Source organism: Lygodium microphyllum, chromosome 19 (genome assembly GCF_053477565.2).
Source record: "Lygodium microphyllum isolate KBCC chromosome 19, Lygodium_microphyllum_v1.1.10, whole genome shotgun sequence".
Lineage (NCBI taxonomy): Eukaryota > Viridiplantae > Streptophyta > Polypodiopsida > Schizaeales > Lygodiaceae > Lygodium > Lygodium microphyllum.
The window spans coordinates 67,458,542-67,476,672 of record NC_141153.1 but is presented as its reverse complement, the minus strand read 5'-3'; the positions used below and the strand labels follow the sequence as shown (position 1 = coordinate 67,476,672).

The following is an 18,131-nucleotide window of genomic DNA, read 5'->3' as shown; positions in this document are numbered from 1 at the left end:
GCTAAAGTACCTTTCAACAATTTGGCCTCATTGAACACAACATTATGGCTGCGAATAATTTTCTTGGATTGAGGTAGCCACACTATGTAGCCAAATTCACCCTCATCACCATAGCCCATTATGCATAAATGGTCATCTCGAACATGCACAAAAGCATCACAGCCAAATATGCGTAAATGGTCATATGAGGCTGATTTGCCAGACCAAACCTCCTCAGAGATGCCATTATTTAAGGACTTGTTTGGAGAGTGGTTGCAAATGTGAATCGTAGTTTTGAGTGCCTCTCCCCAAAATTCATGAGGGAGATTAGCGGTGGACAGCATGCACCGCACGCTTTCACATAAAGTCCTATCATATCTCTTAGCCATCCCATTTGAAGAAGGGCTGTAAGGGGTTGTAAGCTCCCTCTTAATTCCATGCAAGTCACAAAAGGACTTGAATTCAGTTGATGTAAACTCACCCCATTATCAATTCTCAAGAATTGCAGCTTTTAACTTATCTGAGGGGTCACAAATGCATGAAAAGTTTTAAAAAAAGCAAATACTTCACTTTTCTTTTTCAATAGGTATACCCAAATCCTTTTGGAACAATCGTCAATAAAGGAGACAAAATATGCAGCACCACCCAACGATTTCACGGGCATACTACATACATAAGAATGCACTAAGTCCAAGTCATTGGACCTACGAGAGACACCGAAGTAAAATGAATTTTTTATTTGCTTTTCAAACTGACACTCATTACAGAAGTAAAGTTTAGAGCCTTTTCCATCAACCCTCTTTAGAGAGGTGAGGACATCAAGTCCTTTCTGGCTCATATGGCCTAATCTCTTGTGCCATAACTCCAAGTGACTGCCAACATGGAACCCTTTTTCACTTTCCACAATCCACTACCAAACAATGTAGTGTAACCATGCAAGTCAAGTTGACCAATAGATAGTAAACTCTTTTTAATGCCAGGCACATATCTGACATCTTTCAACACAAGCTCTTGCCCATTGTCTAAAGACAAGTGTATAGTGCCAATCCCATCAATGCTGCAAGCATGGTTATTTCCAAGATACACCTTTCCATAAGTGCGTGCATTGGACATAGCAAAATACTCTAAGCAAGGAGTTACATGGAAAGAGGCACCAGAGTCTACAATCCAAGTCTGAGTGACACCATCATCAATTGAAAAAAGTGCATCAATCACATCAGCCTTGGTAATCTGCATATCTTACATGTGACATACAAGGGCATCATAATCAACTGGACATAATACATCAACCTCTGTATCTGAAAGCTCTTCTATGACCACACTAGAGGCCACATTGGCCTTTTCCTTGCCTTTGGCTGCCTCAGATGCATCTGTCTTATCCTCCTCTTCTTTTTATCTCATGCATGCTTCTTTCTCTCTTGTTTCTTCTTGTAATACCTGCAGTCAGATTTCTTGTGGTCCTCTTGACCACAGTGATAGCAAGTAATGTCACTCTTTTCCTTTCCTTTGCTCTTGCTCTTGTTTCTTTGTCCTGCATTCGCATTTTTCTCTTTAGCCGTGCGTCTTACATTATAAGTTTAGTTACTGCCTTCTCCACTAGACATACATCTAATTTCTTCATTCAAGATTGAGCCGCTCACCCCATCATATGAGAGACTGGGGTTATTGCTGAGAGATTGGGGTTATTGCTGAGAGAAACCACCAAGGTCTCCCAAGAGTCAGGCAATGTCATGATAAAAAAGATCGCTCTCAACTTATCATCAAAGTCCAAATTTGCATCTTTGAGCTGATTTAAAATCCCTGTAAATGCACTCAAGTGCTTAGCTGCAGTCTTTGACTCATTCAGTTGCATATTCACTAACTTGTGCATTAAGTGCATCTGATTAACATGTGTGGTCATCTCATAGGTAGTTTTCAGCTTCTCCCATATTGCATAACATGTATCTAAACCCTTAATGTCTGTCAAGATGTCATCAGTGACACCCATCTTAATGTAAGCCACATCCTTTTTATTTACTCTAGCCCAATCTGCATCAGACATTAGTGCGGTTTTATCTTGTTGCAAAGCATTCTCACATTAGGAACAATATGCCTTGCATACGGTCTTTCCAAAGGTCAAAGCCATGACCATCAAACCGTTTGATTTCCATTAAACTCTTGATGTCTGAATTGAAAGAAGTTGCAGCCATTTTATCATGAACACAAGAGTAAATGCCCCTAAACTGCAAAAGCACAAGCTGAACCAGCAAACACACTGCTGTTCTTCCTCAACCAGAAATTAGTCTTTATTGTTTGTACATGAACCAGCCACCGTACGGGCAAAAATGCAAAAATATACCAAATTCTACGCAAACCCCCAAAATTTCAGATTGAAAATTGCTTAAATATTTGCCAATCTGACCCAGTTGAGCAAAATTTTATCAATACATGAAAAACCCTAATTTTTTGGGATCCAATGTCAAGAAATTTTACTCAAAAGAGCAAAATTCTAACAAATTTGGCAAAATCCCTAATTTAATTGAGGTCACCACATGCAATGTCTACAATTTTTGACTTGAATATCACTGCCAGGCATGGATGAGAACAAAACCAAGAAAAGCCCCAAATTTTTGGGCTCAAATTTGTACAGAATTGACAACTATGCTTTCACGTGTGAATCCTTGTTAAGAAGAAGGGGGTAACTTTGAAATTAAAGGATTTTTTTTTGATTCCCTTGAAAAAAAATTGACGGGGGAGGGGGGGGGGGTCTTTTGACCCTGCCCCGTCGCGTGACTGACGGCTGCCATGCGTGGGTCATTGCTAGCTAGCGCCTGGAGTCCTCGTCGTCATGCGTACTTGGTCCGCTTGCTTGCTCCGTTGTGTTAGCTGCCCGTCGAAACACCGCCTGTCGACTAGTCCATTGCTGACATGTTCAGTGCCTGGACTGTCCATTACCACATAGCAGGTCGCCTGCACCCGCTGCAGTGTCATCTATGATTTGGATGTTGCCTACTGACATTTGTTGACTGGGAAGTGTTGGGACTGTCGCTTGCTGACATTTGTTGATTGGGAAAGCGTTGGAAGCATGCATAGAACCTTAAGTTTTGATACTAGTTGGGGTTTAGTTGTGGATGTGCAGAAGTTCGAGGAGTGAGCGTGAGTGTGATGGTTGGTGAGAGAGAGAGAGGAGTGAAAGTACGATCCAATATGAGTGTACCAACAATGTGTGTTAGTACACAAAGAATAAATGTATTCATACTTGGGGTATATTAAGGATGCATTCACATGCACAACTAAATAGTGTGTGTTTACTATACACGGAGGTCAAACGGGCCTTTATCCCAACACTATGTGACCATAGGTGCTCCTCCAATCTCTACTCTAATAATATCATGAGGTACTGATGGTTTACTTGGTATCATGTGAGCAATCATTATTACTAGTGGTCTCTCAATACTCTTCCAAGTGTTTTTGCAAAGACATGGTCCCTATATCGGGGATTGGTATGGCAAGGCTGGGGTAACCAATGTATCAAATAGCCATAATTTAGTCCGGAGTGCTTGGAATTGAGGAAATGCACATTTTATTTTGAGCGTTCCAAGTATTGCATAACCTCTATCCAACATAGCATTTGTTGCATCTTGTTGTAGGTCTTGTAAATGTGGCTTTCAGATATACAAAGGATCTAGCATACTCAACCATATCCCTGCCAAGAGTAAATTGGTGTCTTGCTCAGGTCACTTAAGTGTTCCAAGTGTTGCATAAGCTCTCTCCAACCTGGCATTTGCTACATCTCATAATGAAAATGTAGGTCCTGTAAATGTGCCTCAAATATATACACGGTTTAGCATACTCGACCATATCCTTGCCGAAAGTAAATCGATGTTTCACTCGGTCACTTAAGCTTGTGTGGTATTAAACACCATCACCTTGGTCTTTCGAAGGTTCACTATCAATCCTTTATCTTTGCAAAAACGCTTGAGTGCATCCACATGTCTTTGCAAGCCCTTGGGTGAATCTGTGATCGGTACCACATTATTCACATTCAACAAGATGGGTATCAATATTCTAGCAAAGCTCGTACTTAGTCCTCCTAATCTATCCACATAAGTAGAGTGCTCATTAACATAAACACCAAAGAGAGTAGGTGAAAGTGGGCATCATTGATTCATCTTGATAGTAGTGCCCATCATATCAAAAAGCCCTCTTGGAGCGTGCAGCCTCCTTGTCACTCCTTCATACAAGGCATAAATCCCACATTGTAGATATTCTGGAGTGCCAATATCTTGTATTCGCTACACGAGTTTGGCTCGGGGCATAGTGTGCACTGTGGAATGCTTTGCGATAATCCACAAAGCAACAATAAATCCTCTTCCCACATGCTCTACCTTCCTTTATAATAGTTTCAAGGATCAATATATGATCAAGCATTGTGAACCCTCTCCTAAAGCTTGCCTACTCCCGTGCTCTATACCCATCTCTCTTTGCCCATATGCTAAGCTCATGCTCTAAAATGCAGCTATACATATTGCCCAAGTAGTGATCAATCATGATTGTCTTGTAACTCTCCGGTACCATAGGGTCCGCACTCGTAAAGAGCAGTACAATGGCGTGCTTTGTCCAACTCGCTTCAAACTTCAAAGCCTTGGAACTAGTGATATTCCATGTCTCTAAACCTGCAAACACACTAATTCTGCTGTGTTTGACTGAAGAAGAGCTCGAACGTGGAGAGGAGGCAACTACACCTGCTGCAAGGAAACAATTGTAGACATCCCGCTTGTGTCGAGAGCACTTGTAAAATGCGAAAAATTTGTATTTTCTACAGCAAACAGCAGGCTGAAACTTTGTGTTTTCAGCAGCAGTAGGGTGGTCTTCTTTGAAGGAAACTTGTATATCGTCACTTAGGCGATGATACTATGTGAGTGCGGAATGGAAGAGGAACATGAACATGGAGAGAAAAGGAGAAGAGAGAAGACAACATGAAAGAAAGAAAAATCTGCGTTGAATCTGAAATGAATGCTGAATTCAATGGCAGATTGATCAATCCTTGCATGCAGCCCAAAGCGTCAACGAGGGCTGGTCAGGCTGGAAAATGATGACAACGTTGGAGACGGTGATGGTGATAGAGACCGAGTGTGCAGCCAGCAGTCCTCAGAAAAGACGGAGAAGAATGCCACAATGTGTGAGAGCATTTGTAGAGGATAGAAGAGAGTGATCTGTGCTAGCCAGCTAGTGGCTAGATATAGCCAAAATATGCCAAAATTGGCCAACCAGCAGCTGGCTGACTGCAATAACTGCAATTCGACTGCCGTTTGGGCTTTGAAAATGATGATGTGGCATGTGTGGGCAAGATCACAGCGGTCTGGAGCTGATCAAAGTCAGACAGGGCTGATATGAGGGATGAACTGCGCACAAAACTGAATGACAAACACAACTAGAGCTCCTTTGTCTTCGTCAGACTTTGATGGAGCTAACAACTAGGAGATGAAGTTGAGGGTATTTCTTTAAGCACTTCTCCTCGGGGTGTAAGGTCTTCCCATAGTGAGGATACTTGGGATAGCTGCTTTGATCCCCCTTAGAATTGTGAGGCCAAGTCAACAAGTCTTACTTATGAAAGTATGTGTGCATTGGCTCTGCCAGAATCTATGTCCTTGTTATGCAAATCCTGCTCAAGCACCAATGAGACTAGCTCCTCCCATGTGATAGTCTCCCATATATGAGAGGTGAGGAGATTGGTGTAGGACACACAATAGGTTGGTGAAAGAAGATGTGAGAGAAGTGTCACGTCTAGGTCCCTTGAAGGAATGTCCTTACCAAGGGATATAAGCTTATCTTGAGTCTCCTCCATCATGTGGATGTGATTCCTCATTGTAGTGTAATTATTGATAGAGATCTATCATAGCTTCAACTTGGGAGATAGATGATGCCCGAATGTTTGGATCTAGTAGAGAGTCATCAATCTCTTCCAAACCTTAGCTGCGGTGTAGATATGTCTTACATGCATGAGCATAAAATATGCACAACTCAAAAAGAGAAAAGAGTGGGATTTGGCATTCAGGCGATTCCATGAAGCTACTGAGTCCAAGGTTGCACCAACATGGGGATCCAGGGTAGGTCGGGTGTAGTAGTTCATCCCATGCAACTTCTCGGATGCGGTAGAAAAGGTAGAGCCAAGTACTTGAAGGAGAGGTGCCAACATGACTACCAATCGAGGACTAGAAGCCCTAGAAGAATCTGAAGGGAGAGAATTTTGTAGAGGCCTATCCCACTCTTCAATGTGGCCATTAGGCGGACAATAGTGTTAGATACCTTTTGGATTTTGGAGCCCTTTGAATTGGCAGTTCGAGTTGTTTCCCGCTTCTATGCTTTGAAGGTGCACTACATATGCTTAATTTTGTTGCATACGGCAAAGCAGTGGTCGTAAGCCACCACTGGACTGAAAGCTTCACAATGATGCAATCATGCATGTCTATATAACTTGTCTAATCATAATTTTCGGGAAGAGTAAATGCTTTGATTGAATGCTATCAAAAGTCAATGTGTTTGGAAAGCCAATCTTTGTTACCAAAGGATCATGGCGTGTATCAGAACACAGAGAGTAATCAGTCTAATTAATAATTCTCCTTGTGGAACCATGGGGCTGGTTGATGAATTCCACAAAGCATTGCATGATACATTTGTATTCCAAGAAAGTGTGCTTGTAATCTCTTTTGCAACTCTTCATTATGTATAAGATTGAGAGAGCTCACAAGTAAGAGGTGGATATTATTTGCTAGCTGCTGCTGCCTAGACATGAAAAATGGAAATGGTTGTGAGGATTGACTGCTGGCATCAAGAAATGCATAGAACATTTGGAACATGTGCAGCTCAAAGACTTGCAAAGATTATAATTGTAAAGGCCAAGGATACATGAGTGGGGAGGAGGAGTGGCAAAAGACCGCAGGAGAGATGACGAAATGCACTCAAGAAGGCTATAGAGAGGGGAAGGTGACAATAATGGAAATGCCAAAGCAAGAGTGTGAATGTGATTTTTGAGAGAAGGGTGCAATTCAAGGAGAAAAAAAGATTGTGATGGCGACGACGAAAATAGAGGAACATGATGGCACACATGTGATGGGGATGGTGGTGAAGAGTACAAGATCAGTAGTGAATTGCCTTATTCAACTTTCAGGGTTTCTCACCCTTGCACCAACCAAGTATGAAGGTCTCCTAAATTGAATCATTAATGAGAAAGGTGTTGAAGTAGCGTGACAGAGCTAAGAGTGAACGCAACGGACTAGAGAGCAGTAGAAAGGAGAGAGTGAGCACGACACAATGGATATTTGGTACAATAGACTAGTGTACCTCTTTAGGTTTTAGATAGATATATATGAAAGTACAAATGTGCTAAGGGTGTGTTCACACCCGTGCACATATAAAAGGCACGATGGCCCTTTATTCCCAACAACCTCCCACCTAAAGGCAATGTGCCTTAAGAGGAGAAAAGAATCAGCTAAGTCTAGGTATGTGCAAAGTTGAAATACATATACCCATCCAACTCCTATCATCTGTTGGCAATGAGCAAACCACTTTGTTGGAAGACCCTTCGTGAGAAGATTTGCAAGATTATCATTTGTATGCACTTTGATAAGCTCAATGCTCTTGTTATCAAGTACATCTCTAATGAAGTGATACTTCACCTGTATGTGCTTTGTCTTTGCATGAAAGACGGGATTCTGTGCTAGCATGATAGCACTCTAACTATCACAATGGAGAACAGGTAACTCTGTAATGCCAAGCTCTCCCACCATACGTGAAAGCCATAAAGCCTCCTTGCATGTCTCAGTGGCAGCCACATACTCTACCTCTGTAGTAGACAATGCAACACACTTTTGTAGCTTGGAGATCCAAGAGACTGCTCCTCCAATGAATGCAAACATATATCCAGAAGTGGACTTTTTGCAGTCCGCATGACCAACATAGTCTGCATCCGTAAAGCCAACGACAGATGTCTTTTTCTAAAGCAGATGCACAAATCCTTTGTGTCTTTGAGGTATCTCATAATACCTTTCACTGCTTTCCAATGCTTTTTACCAGGGTTTTCCATGTATCTGCTAACCACTCCCACTGCAAAGGCAATGTCAGGACGTGTAGCAACCATAGCATACATCAAAGTGCCAACAACTGAAGCATATGGTATCTTGGCCATTTCAGCCTTCTCATCATTAGGTGTAGGGTTGTTCTTTGCACTGAGTTTCTCATATGAAGGTAATGGAACCCCAATTGTTTCCCCCCCTCCATATTGAAACGTCTCAAAACCTTGGAGATATACTCTCGCTGAGATAGATAGAGTAATCCTTTTGACTTATCTCTGAGTATTCGTATGCCAAGAATGTGATTTGCATCACCAGGATCTTTCATGTCAAAGCTGCTATGAAGGCTTTGCTTCAGTGAGTCCAAGGCATGAGTATCCCTGTCAGCAATCAGCATGTCATCAACATACAAAACTAAGATAATTAGGTTGCCATCTGCTGCCTTGTTGGTGTACAAGCAACTTCTATGAAAACCTTGAGAGTGCATAAATGTATCAAACTTATGATACCATTCTCTTGGTGCTTGTTTTAGCCCATACAAACCCCTTTTGAGTTTACATACCATCTTCTCTTTCCCTTTTGCCACAAATCCTTCAGGCTGCTCTATATATATGTCTTCATGTAGATCACCATGTAAGAATGTAGTCTTTACATCCATCTGTATGAGCTCCATATCTTCAGTTGTAACAAAGCCCAAAATGGTTCTCAATGTAGTCATCTTGACTATAGGAGAGAAGATCTCATCAAAGTCAACTCCATGTTCCTGCTTGTACCCCTTCGCCACCAGTCTTGCTTTGTACTTTGACGAGGAACCAGAAGCGACCTTCATCTTGTAACCCATTTGCATGGAAGGGTTTTTTTCCCTTTAGGCAATTGCACCAAGTCCCAAGTGCCATTTTTCTCAAGAGATTCCATCTTTGATAACATGGCTTTATATCATTTCTTGTTGTCCTGTCTGTCCATTGCTTCTTTGAAGCAAGATGGTTCACCACAGTGTGTCAGCATGACATAATCAGCCACATTGTTTGCACTAGGAACGAATCTATCAGGTTGTCTAGTAGCCCTAGACGATCTCCTAACCCAATGATCATTGTTTGCTAGCTGTTGAGCCTGCAAATTTCCATTTTCAGCTTGCTGTCTTGGCTTTTCAGCCTGCAAATTAGCATTAGCAGCTTGCTGTCCTGGCTGTTCTTGCACATCCAGTGGGTCATCATTATGGGCAATAGCTAGCTGATCATTTCTAGCATCATTTTTTGTATTTACAGGTTCATTTATAGAGGTATTTGCTGCTGCATAGCAGGCACATTTTGCTGTCCAAAAGTATTTCTTCCCAGAATACAACCCTACGGACCTCCTTAGTCTTTTCGGGTTGTTTGTGCATGCGATCTTCCTGGAAGATAATGTCATTGTTGCATATGACTTTCCTTTTCTCTGGATCCCACAATCTATACCCCATTTCACCCTCGTCACCATATCCTAGGAAAATGCATTTACAAGACTTTGGCTCAAGTTTGCTGCGTTCTTCTTTACGAATGTGCACAAAAGCCTCTCAACCAAACACTTTCCCCAAATACCTGTTCGGTGACCGATTAATCAAGTGAACAGTTGTCATAATAGCCTGTGTCCCAAAGCCATGGATTAATGCAGCATGGGACAGCATCATACGGACCTTATTTTGTATGGTCAGATTCATACACTTTGCAACTCCATTTTGGGGTAGATTATGAGGGGCACTGAGCTTCCTCTTTATCCCTTTGTTGTCACAAAAAGGCCTGAGGTCAGAGCGAAGACACTTAAGTGTCTTATCATTTTGATTTTCAACCAATGCCAAGAATTTTTGAAACTTGTCAAGCACTTCGTCCTTGCTATTTACGAATAGGGTAAACCCATACCTTCCGTATAGCATCATCGACAAAGGTGACAAAGTATTTCTTTCCTCCTAAAGATAACCTTGGCATCTGACATACATCGGAATGTACTAACTCTAGAGGAGAAGATTTCAATGAAAGAGACTTCTTATGAGACGTCTGTGCATGTTTACCATAAACACAATGATCGCAATGCTCAAAATCAGCATAACGAAGACAAGGCAAGTAACCCAAACAAGAAAGTACTTTCATTTCAGTTTGACTCATGTGTCCCAACCGGCCATGCCACAAAGAAACACTTGGCTGCTCAGTCACGGCAACAACATGGTCATGCACACTAGATACATGGAGAGGATACAAGGTATCACTTTTACAACCTCTGGCAATCACTCTAGATCCCTTATTGATCTTCCATTTCCCACACCAAAGGTGATATGAAATCTATCGTTATCTAGCTGCCGTGTGCTAATCAAGCTCTTTTTAGGCTGAGATACATGTTGTACATGTTGAAGTGTGAAGGTAGAACTATATTGAAACTACAACTGCACACTGCCAATACTTGCAATGTCACATGCATAGTTGTATCCAAGATAGACAACACTATGTCGACCCCCTGTATAGTTAGAAAACCACTCACGATGAGGGGTGACAGAAAGGAAGCACTTGAATCTAGAATCCAAGTGTGCATGTCATCATCCGTATCTACAAGTAAAGTATGTGTACTAAAGTGTGAAGAGACAAAGAGTACGTCATTCCCATTGTTACTGTCATGAGTGACTACATTCACCTCTTCAAATTTGACACTGCTCTTCTTAGGTTGACTCTCTTTCTTCTCTTCTTTGCTATCATCTGTCTTCTTGCCCTTTCCTTTCTCTTTCTTCCATTTGTAGCAGTCACGTTTAAAGTGACCCCTCTTGTCACAATGATGGCATTCAACATCCTTACCATGTGATTTACTTCATCCCTTGCTATCAGATTTGCCTTTCTGCTGTGATCTACCCCTAGTATGCAAAGCACTGGAAGACATTGAATGCATTGTTTTGCCAATTCATTTCTTCCATGAGTAGAGAACTCTCTACATCAGCATACAAAAACATTGCATTAGAATTGCTCATAGCAGTCTTGAATGTATCCAAACTCTCTGCGGCAGAGTGCAAAGCAAGAACGTAGCCTTAAATTCTTCATCAATCATGAACTTCAAGGCAACCGGTTGGCTGAAAATGGAGTTAAACTCACTAAAGTGAGTAGACATTGCTCTACCTTCTTTCATACGCAAATTCATAAGCTTTTTCAGCCAGTAAACTTTGCTTGTGGCACTCTTCTGGGCATATAGTCCTTCCAGTCGAGTTCAAATAGCATATGCAAAATCCAAACCTTCAATGTTAAACAACAAGGCATTAGAAATCGATAGCTCGATGGTTGAGCGTGCAAGCTCATTTAACTCATCCTAGTCTTCCTGTTCCATATTTGCGGCTTTGCCCCTTTAGTCTTAATCGGCCTTGCTTGCTTCTTCTGCTATAGGAAATTATAGCACTGTTTTTGCTAGACTGCAAAGTTATGTGCTCCTTCAAGCTTCTTAATGTGCATGAGATGATTGCTGTCGTTGTTGCCAGCCATGATTTTCAGCCCAAATGTGACCAACAAATTCAGCAAATGCATGCCCAAACTGTCACACAAGTGACCAAGGCACAAACAAGTACCAACCAGCAATAGATGACCACGTAGAAGCAGAGATTTCAGATTTGTAATTGAATTTTCAGAAGCACCAAACCATGTGTTACAGCATTCCACAACTGATTACAGCTGTTCCAAAGGCATATACATCTCATTACATGAGAAATCCCAAATTTTAGCTGCAATTGCTGTTGTATATGCACCCACAGGCACAAAATTTGACACGCACTGTCAGAAGCCCCAAATTTTTTGTGCTCAAAGCATCAACCATACATGTGCACTGTCTTTGACATGCATAGAATAGGCCAATTTAGCCAAAATAGAGCAATGTCAGCAAAATCCCCAAATTTTTCCAAGTGCTAGATGTCCAAATTGCATGGAATTAAACCCACATGTACATAAAATGACCAAATGGTGCACAAATTTCGCCCAAACACCAAAAGCCCCAAATTGCACGTGGTCCAATGGGCATCAATGTCAAGAAATTGGTAAATTTCAGCCCAATTCTTGCATGTACATGAAAAGTCTGAAATGTCAGAGGCAAAATGTCACAAATTCTTGCAATTTTTGAGACAAATATCACTGTTGTGTCTCGCTCGCATCAAATCTGGACAAATCCCCAAATTTCTCGGGTTCGATGTGCACAAATTTCAGTGAAATTGAAAAAAATTCACTAAAATGTGAAAAGCCCCAAAATTCCTGGGCAAATGTGCACCGATTTTGCAATTTCTAAGTTAGATTGTCCAGTTTTGCATTAAAGTCCCAAAGTCTGGGAAAAGGCCCAATTTTCTTGGGCAAAATTTCACTTTGTGCCTTTGCGTATGAACACCTGGTAAAGTAATTGCAGAAATTTAAAGTTTTTTTTTTTTTTTGTACAGGAAAAGAAGGCGGGACGGATCTGTTCGGGCTTTGACCAAGGCCCGTCAAACGTGACGCCTGGCATGCGAACTTTAGCTGTCCCGTTGCTTGTCGGTGTACCTATCGTCTGCTTGTCTCGTCGTTGTGTGTCGCCTGCAGCATGTTGTCGTCACGTGTCGCCTGCAGCGTGTCTCCTGCAGCGTGTGACCCGGCGATTGTTGCAAGTCAGGCCCGTCTGCATCTCCTATGACACCTGCCTGTTGAGCCTGCCTGTGACTTGTCTGCCACACACCTGCCTATTGAGCCCGCCTTGACTAGCACTTGTCACCTCAGGGGTGTCACCTCATGCTAGTTACCTCATGGCAGTCACCTGCCCCTGTCACTTGCTTTGATACTAGTTTGTCGAAGCTTGACAGAACTGAGAGTGAACGCGACGGAGAACACACACAGAGAGTAGAGAGTAGTAGAAAGGAGAGAGTGAGCACAACACAATGGATATTCGGTACAATAGACTAGTGTACCTCTTTAGGTTTTAGATAGATATATATGAAAGTACAAATGTGCTAAGGGTGTGTTCACACCTGTGCACATATAAAAGGCACGATGGTCCTTTATTCCCAACAAAAGGAAAGTTTGAAACTTGAGAAAATTTGCACATAGCAACAGCCAGAAATACGAGCCATGCTTTTTGTATTTGGTCTTTTAAAGTAAATGTTTGATTTGATGAGTCAGACCTATAGTGTTCAATGCCTGTTCTTTATTGGAATATACATCATGAGGTGCCATTGTAGCTGACCAGTAAACATCCTTTTTACTCCTTACTCCTCAATCAGACTGTATATCTTTGAAGAAATTGTGAACCATACTAATTTATAATTTTCTGTTTTGTTTCCATTCCAGATATGTCTGGAGGCACAGAAGTACATTTGTTACGAAATTGTAAAATAGTTCACCTGGTATGATTGTGCCTCTATCATGAGAGAGAGAGAGAGTGTGTGTGTGTTACAACATATTCAACTTTCCATAACCTCCTTGTGCACATTATATCTTGTTAAATAGATTAGTCTTTTTGTGAAGCGATGTGGGTGAGTAGTCTAGTCTTTTTTAATTTTAACTTTTCCAGTTCTGAAGTTTGTGAGCTTTTATCAACTGTGACTCTCTCTCTCTCTCTCTCTCTCTCTCACGTGCACGCACGCACGCACGCACACACACAGAGGTGCACCGCTGGAGATGTCGCCTGTGTGTTTGAATCTGGCACTGCCTGTCTGACATTTGCGCCTCCCTCCCTGTACTCGTGTGGACCTGGGGGCCTGCAGCACTGTGAGCCTGCTGTCCAGCGTGCCTGCCACCTTATTCCTGCAGTGTGCACGGGCAGGCACAGAGAGAGAGAGAGAGAGAGAGAGAGAGAGAGAGAGAGAGAGAGAGAGAGAGAGCTATCTCTTTTACGAAAAAAAAAAGAGAGAGAGCTATCTCATTTGGCACTCTGACTTACTCCCTCGGGAGGACTTACTTCCCTGGCATATGGCAATTTCCTCTGCGTCTTTGCCATGACTTTTGTAACTCTTTTATCGTTTAGTACTTTATAAATATAATATCCATTACGAGAGAGAGAGAGAGAGAGAGAGAGAGAGAGAAACACAGCAACACAGAGAGAGAGAGAGAGGGGGGGGGTGGCCTGTGCGCTAGCTGCAAGCAAGGCATCGACCATGCTAAAGTTGAATATCGCCTTCATTGATCAAATTGTGGAGACTTTGGGGCCAAACACAGATACGAATGTGGTAGAAGAAATGGTTCCTTGCACTGAAAAGATGACACCTTGTCCTGAGATGCAGCCATGCTCCGAGGTTCAGCCACTTGTCAAATGTAGCAAGCACACCCCTTATGATGTGATGGTGGATTGTAAAAGTCCTCTACAGTGAGCATCAAGCACTTTCTTATGCACAAATTACCTTGGTTGCTGATGATTCCCAAGAGTTGGATTGGGAACTGCTGTTGGAGTTTGCCAATATGTTGTTGGGTGAATATGCTCAACACAATTGGAAATCCTTTGTGGACTAGGACAAAGTGGATATTTTGGATGCCATTGTGGATACTAATACCGTGCTATGTTTTGTTTCAGCCTTTTATGAAAAAGAGGGGTCATCCTTTTCTTCAATGGCAGTTTTCTAGTGCTTTCTTGGACCCATCAATGGTTGCACTCCATCTTGCAAGGTGATTGTGTGGAAGAAATTTTTCTTGAAATGGGGTACTTTTGCACGCCATTGTTTTTCTTTGGACAATCGAGGCACTTCATGGTTGAATGACCAAAGAAGACCGATGTCTTGGACAAGAGATTGGCTCTGCTAGTCAATGAAGATCTTATGATTGATGACCCTCAAGTAGATGAGGCCCCTGTGAAGATTAATGTGGATAAAGGGAAACAACTTGTGTAGATAGAAGACCAACTTGATCGAGATTGGGTTGATGTCCGTTCTAGGAGAGGTAAGAAGTCTGATGTGGGCATGGCATTTGTTGTGCCTAGCACTTCGAAGAACCCCTTATGCATCTATGTGTAATGCAAAGACAAGCTTTCTTCGGTACACACTGCCAATGACTTGGTTTCATTGGCCCCTCAAAAATCTTCTACTATGAAGGCTTCTGGTGATTGTTCAAGGGACACTCTTTGCTTGGTTTGCTTTTGATCCTCGTGATAAAGACGTTGATATCCAAGGGCTGCCTCAAAGTAGGGGAGTGATCCCTCTAGCTCTAAAGTGGAGCGTAGGGATTTCAATTCATTTGTAGTATTGGCTGATTTTCTTGATGAGGGCACTCTCGATATTCTAACTGAAAAGTGCAATGGAGGCCAAATCAGCCTTGACACTTTGTCATGGTACATGAGGCTTTCTAGTGCATGGCATTTGCTCATGCAATAAGCAACATGACATGTGATTTATCTTCCATAATAATCAATGGGATGTATGATGTGCTCTTGAGCATAAAAGTCACGGTGAAGTAGGCAAAATTGTGGATTGCCATGGGTTCTGTTTGTTTTATGCAGGGGGCTCAATGCAACACTATTTAGGCATGCTCATGGTCATGCACATAAAATTTCAGCTAGTTCTTATCAACACTATTTAGGCATGCTCATGGTCATGCTCATGGTCATGCACATAAAATTTCAGCTAGTTCTTATCAAGAATGATGTGCATGGCTACTTTTTGGTTGTGGAAATTCTATTTGAAGGCTAGGTTCTATGGCTGGTTCGGCTCTATGCTCCTAATGGTCCATCGTCTAGATGGGATTTGTGGCACCGCTTGGAAAACTTGTTTGTCACTTGGCAGATCGGGAGTGTTGATGGGAGATTTTAATGTGTGTTCACTGTTTATCATTTGCAGTCTACATCTGAACACTCGGTGATGGATGCCCTTGAGAGCCGTGCGTGGCATAATTTTGAATTGGCTATTTTGAAGCAGGACTTTTGGGCTTGGCTTCGTTTGTTTGACTGAGGCTTTACTTTATAGTCAACACAACAAAGTGTCACATGGTGTCAATTAGATTGTATGTATGTTATACAAGATGATGCCTTCTTACTAGAGACTTTGGACATGTGAGTGCTGCAGTAATATGGGTTGTCTTCATTTTCCTTTGTAGTTTGACATGCTTGTTCTCCTTGTTGCTCCTTTTGTATAATTTTCCTTTGTAGTTTGACATGCTTGTACACCTTGTTGCTCCTTTTGTACAATTTATTGGACGAAATCTTTTGCGTTTCAATTTGTATTATTTGAAGCATCCAGTTTTTAATGATTATATAGGGTAGTTGGTTGATAGACTTTTACTGTAGGTAAGATTGGTAGGCTATTTAAGAAATGTTGGCTTTGGTCTGCCCTCTACTACTAGATTCCCTAGATGATCCGTTTCTGCTTCCATTGGCTATAAGGCTGAATCTCATTCAGTAGTTCGAGTTGCGATCATATTAGCAAGCCAAATCGAAAAGTTTGAGTGAGAATTTGCAAGATGCATCATGTTAATCTCACAAATTCTTTTGGGGATTGCATGCCTCTCTTGCTCAAGAGAATATGGCTAGACTTTAGTATGCAGAAGGTTAGATGGTTATGGATGCGTAGTCCATTGTGCATAAGTGCAGAGATTACTTTCTAGACCTTCTTGGTTCTTGGCTTCCTTCTATGGATCAGATGACACAGGCCTGTTCAGCTTTCTATGGCTTGGTTGGGGATCATGTGTTGCGAGACATTCATGTTGCTTTGGACAATGATATTTGTGAGGAAGATGTTATGGATGTTTTGTTGGATTTGTCCAAGGACAAAAGTTTGGGATGGGATGGTTTGACTAATGAATTCTTTGAGTCTTATGCTACTAGTGGAAAAACCTAGTGCCAACAGGTTTGTGAGATTGAAATCATGCTTGCATTATGGAAGATGAGTTATGAAGCTGATTTTGAAAGTGCCCTTGCCTTCAATGTTCAAACATTAGTGACCAATTTCTTCGATGGGGTCTATGTGTAACATCTTTTTGAAAGTGATGGCTAATCGCCTCCATAAGCATCTCCTCGACATTATGGACCCTAATCAGTATGGATTTATCTTACAAGGGAAAGAATATCTTACATAATGTGTTTTATGTTTAGATGGGCATTGTATGCTAAGCACTATAAGCAAGAAGTCATGTTGGTTCAGTTGGATCTTGAAAAGTCTTTTGATTACTTTGATTAGGCTTTAGTAGCAAAACTTATGCACATTATGGCATTTGGTTTGCGCATGTCTCGTTTGATATACACTATTGGCACAAAAGCCTCTTTGGGTGTCATGTTGAATGGTGTGAGCCATTCACTCTTGCGTGCTCAGTCAAACAAGGCTGTCCTTTGAGCCCCCTTGTTCTTTGCCTTGGCAACCCATCTAGTCCTCTCCATGTTTTCTCATTTGGTGGATGTGGGGAGATGGCTGGTCTTTCTCTTCGTGTTGGCCAACATTTTTGTTGGCCAATTATTGGCTGATGACACTTTCATGATTCTCAAAGCAAAACGAGATAACCCCGACAAGGCATTGGATGTTTGGAATCTTTTTGGACATTCACCTGGTCTTCACATTAATGTTGCCAGATCCTCCCTCATTAGGTGTCCTGGATTGGATTTGCAATCCTTACAATGGCAAGGTATGGTGATTCCCCATGGTAATGTTGCAAGGTATTTGGGTTGCCCCTTGGGTGTTGATGTTCAGCCAAAGCAATTGCTGCAATGGATTTCTCACAAATTGGAAGCTAAGTATATTTATGGGAAATCTCAAGCTTGGCCTTTCCATGTGCACCTTAAAGTGGCACAATTTATCATGCTACCTTTGCTCACCTATTTTTGGCTGCTTTGCCCTTGGGCTACCTCTACCTTGAAGGATCTTACTAGACATATTTGTTTTATGCTATGGAAAAAGGACTCTTTGCATGCTAGGATCTCTTGCATCCCTTAGAGCCATGCTTGAACTCTTGTGGTCACTAATTCTTTTTTGATGGAATTGTTGGCTGTGTCAAAGCTACTCTTGTAGGATCGGAAACAAGAGGACTGTCCTAAATCTAATCATATGGCATGCTTGGGCTTATCTTTTATTTTTGATGCCACTCTATCGAGTCGCAATGGTTGATTTATTTCCCGATGCTAGGAGGCTTTTTCGAATCCCTCAAGGATATTGCGATTTGTGGGAATTTTGATGGTATT

The 18,131-nt window shown here is 41.8% G+C and overlaps 1 protein-coding gene across 7 annotated transcripts in view; it reads left to right on the top strand.

Annotated features, from left to right (window-relative positions):
- Positions 1 to 18,131, top strand: part of LOC148019979 (phosphoglycerate mutase-like protein 1) — a 95,543-nt gene that overhangs the window by 18,689 nt on the left and 58,723 nt on the right. For all 7 annotated transcript variants that reach the window (XM_087700209.1, XM_087700213.1, XM_087700208.1 and 4 more), the window contains one exon: positions 13,331 to 13,386. In XM_087700209.1, coding sequence (XP_087556335.1) covers positions 13,333 to 13,386 — 54 coding nt within the window. In that variant the 5' untranslated portion in view covers positions 13,331 to 13,332. The remainder of the gene's footprint in view (positions 1 to 13,330; positions 13,387 to 18,131) is intronic.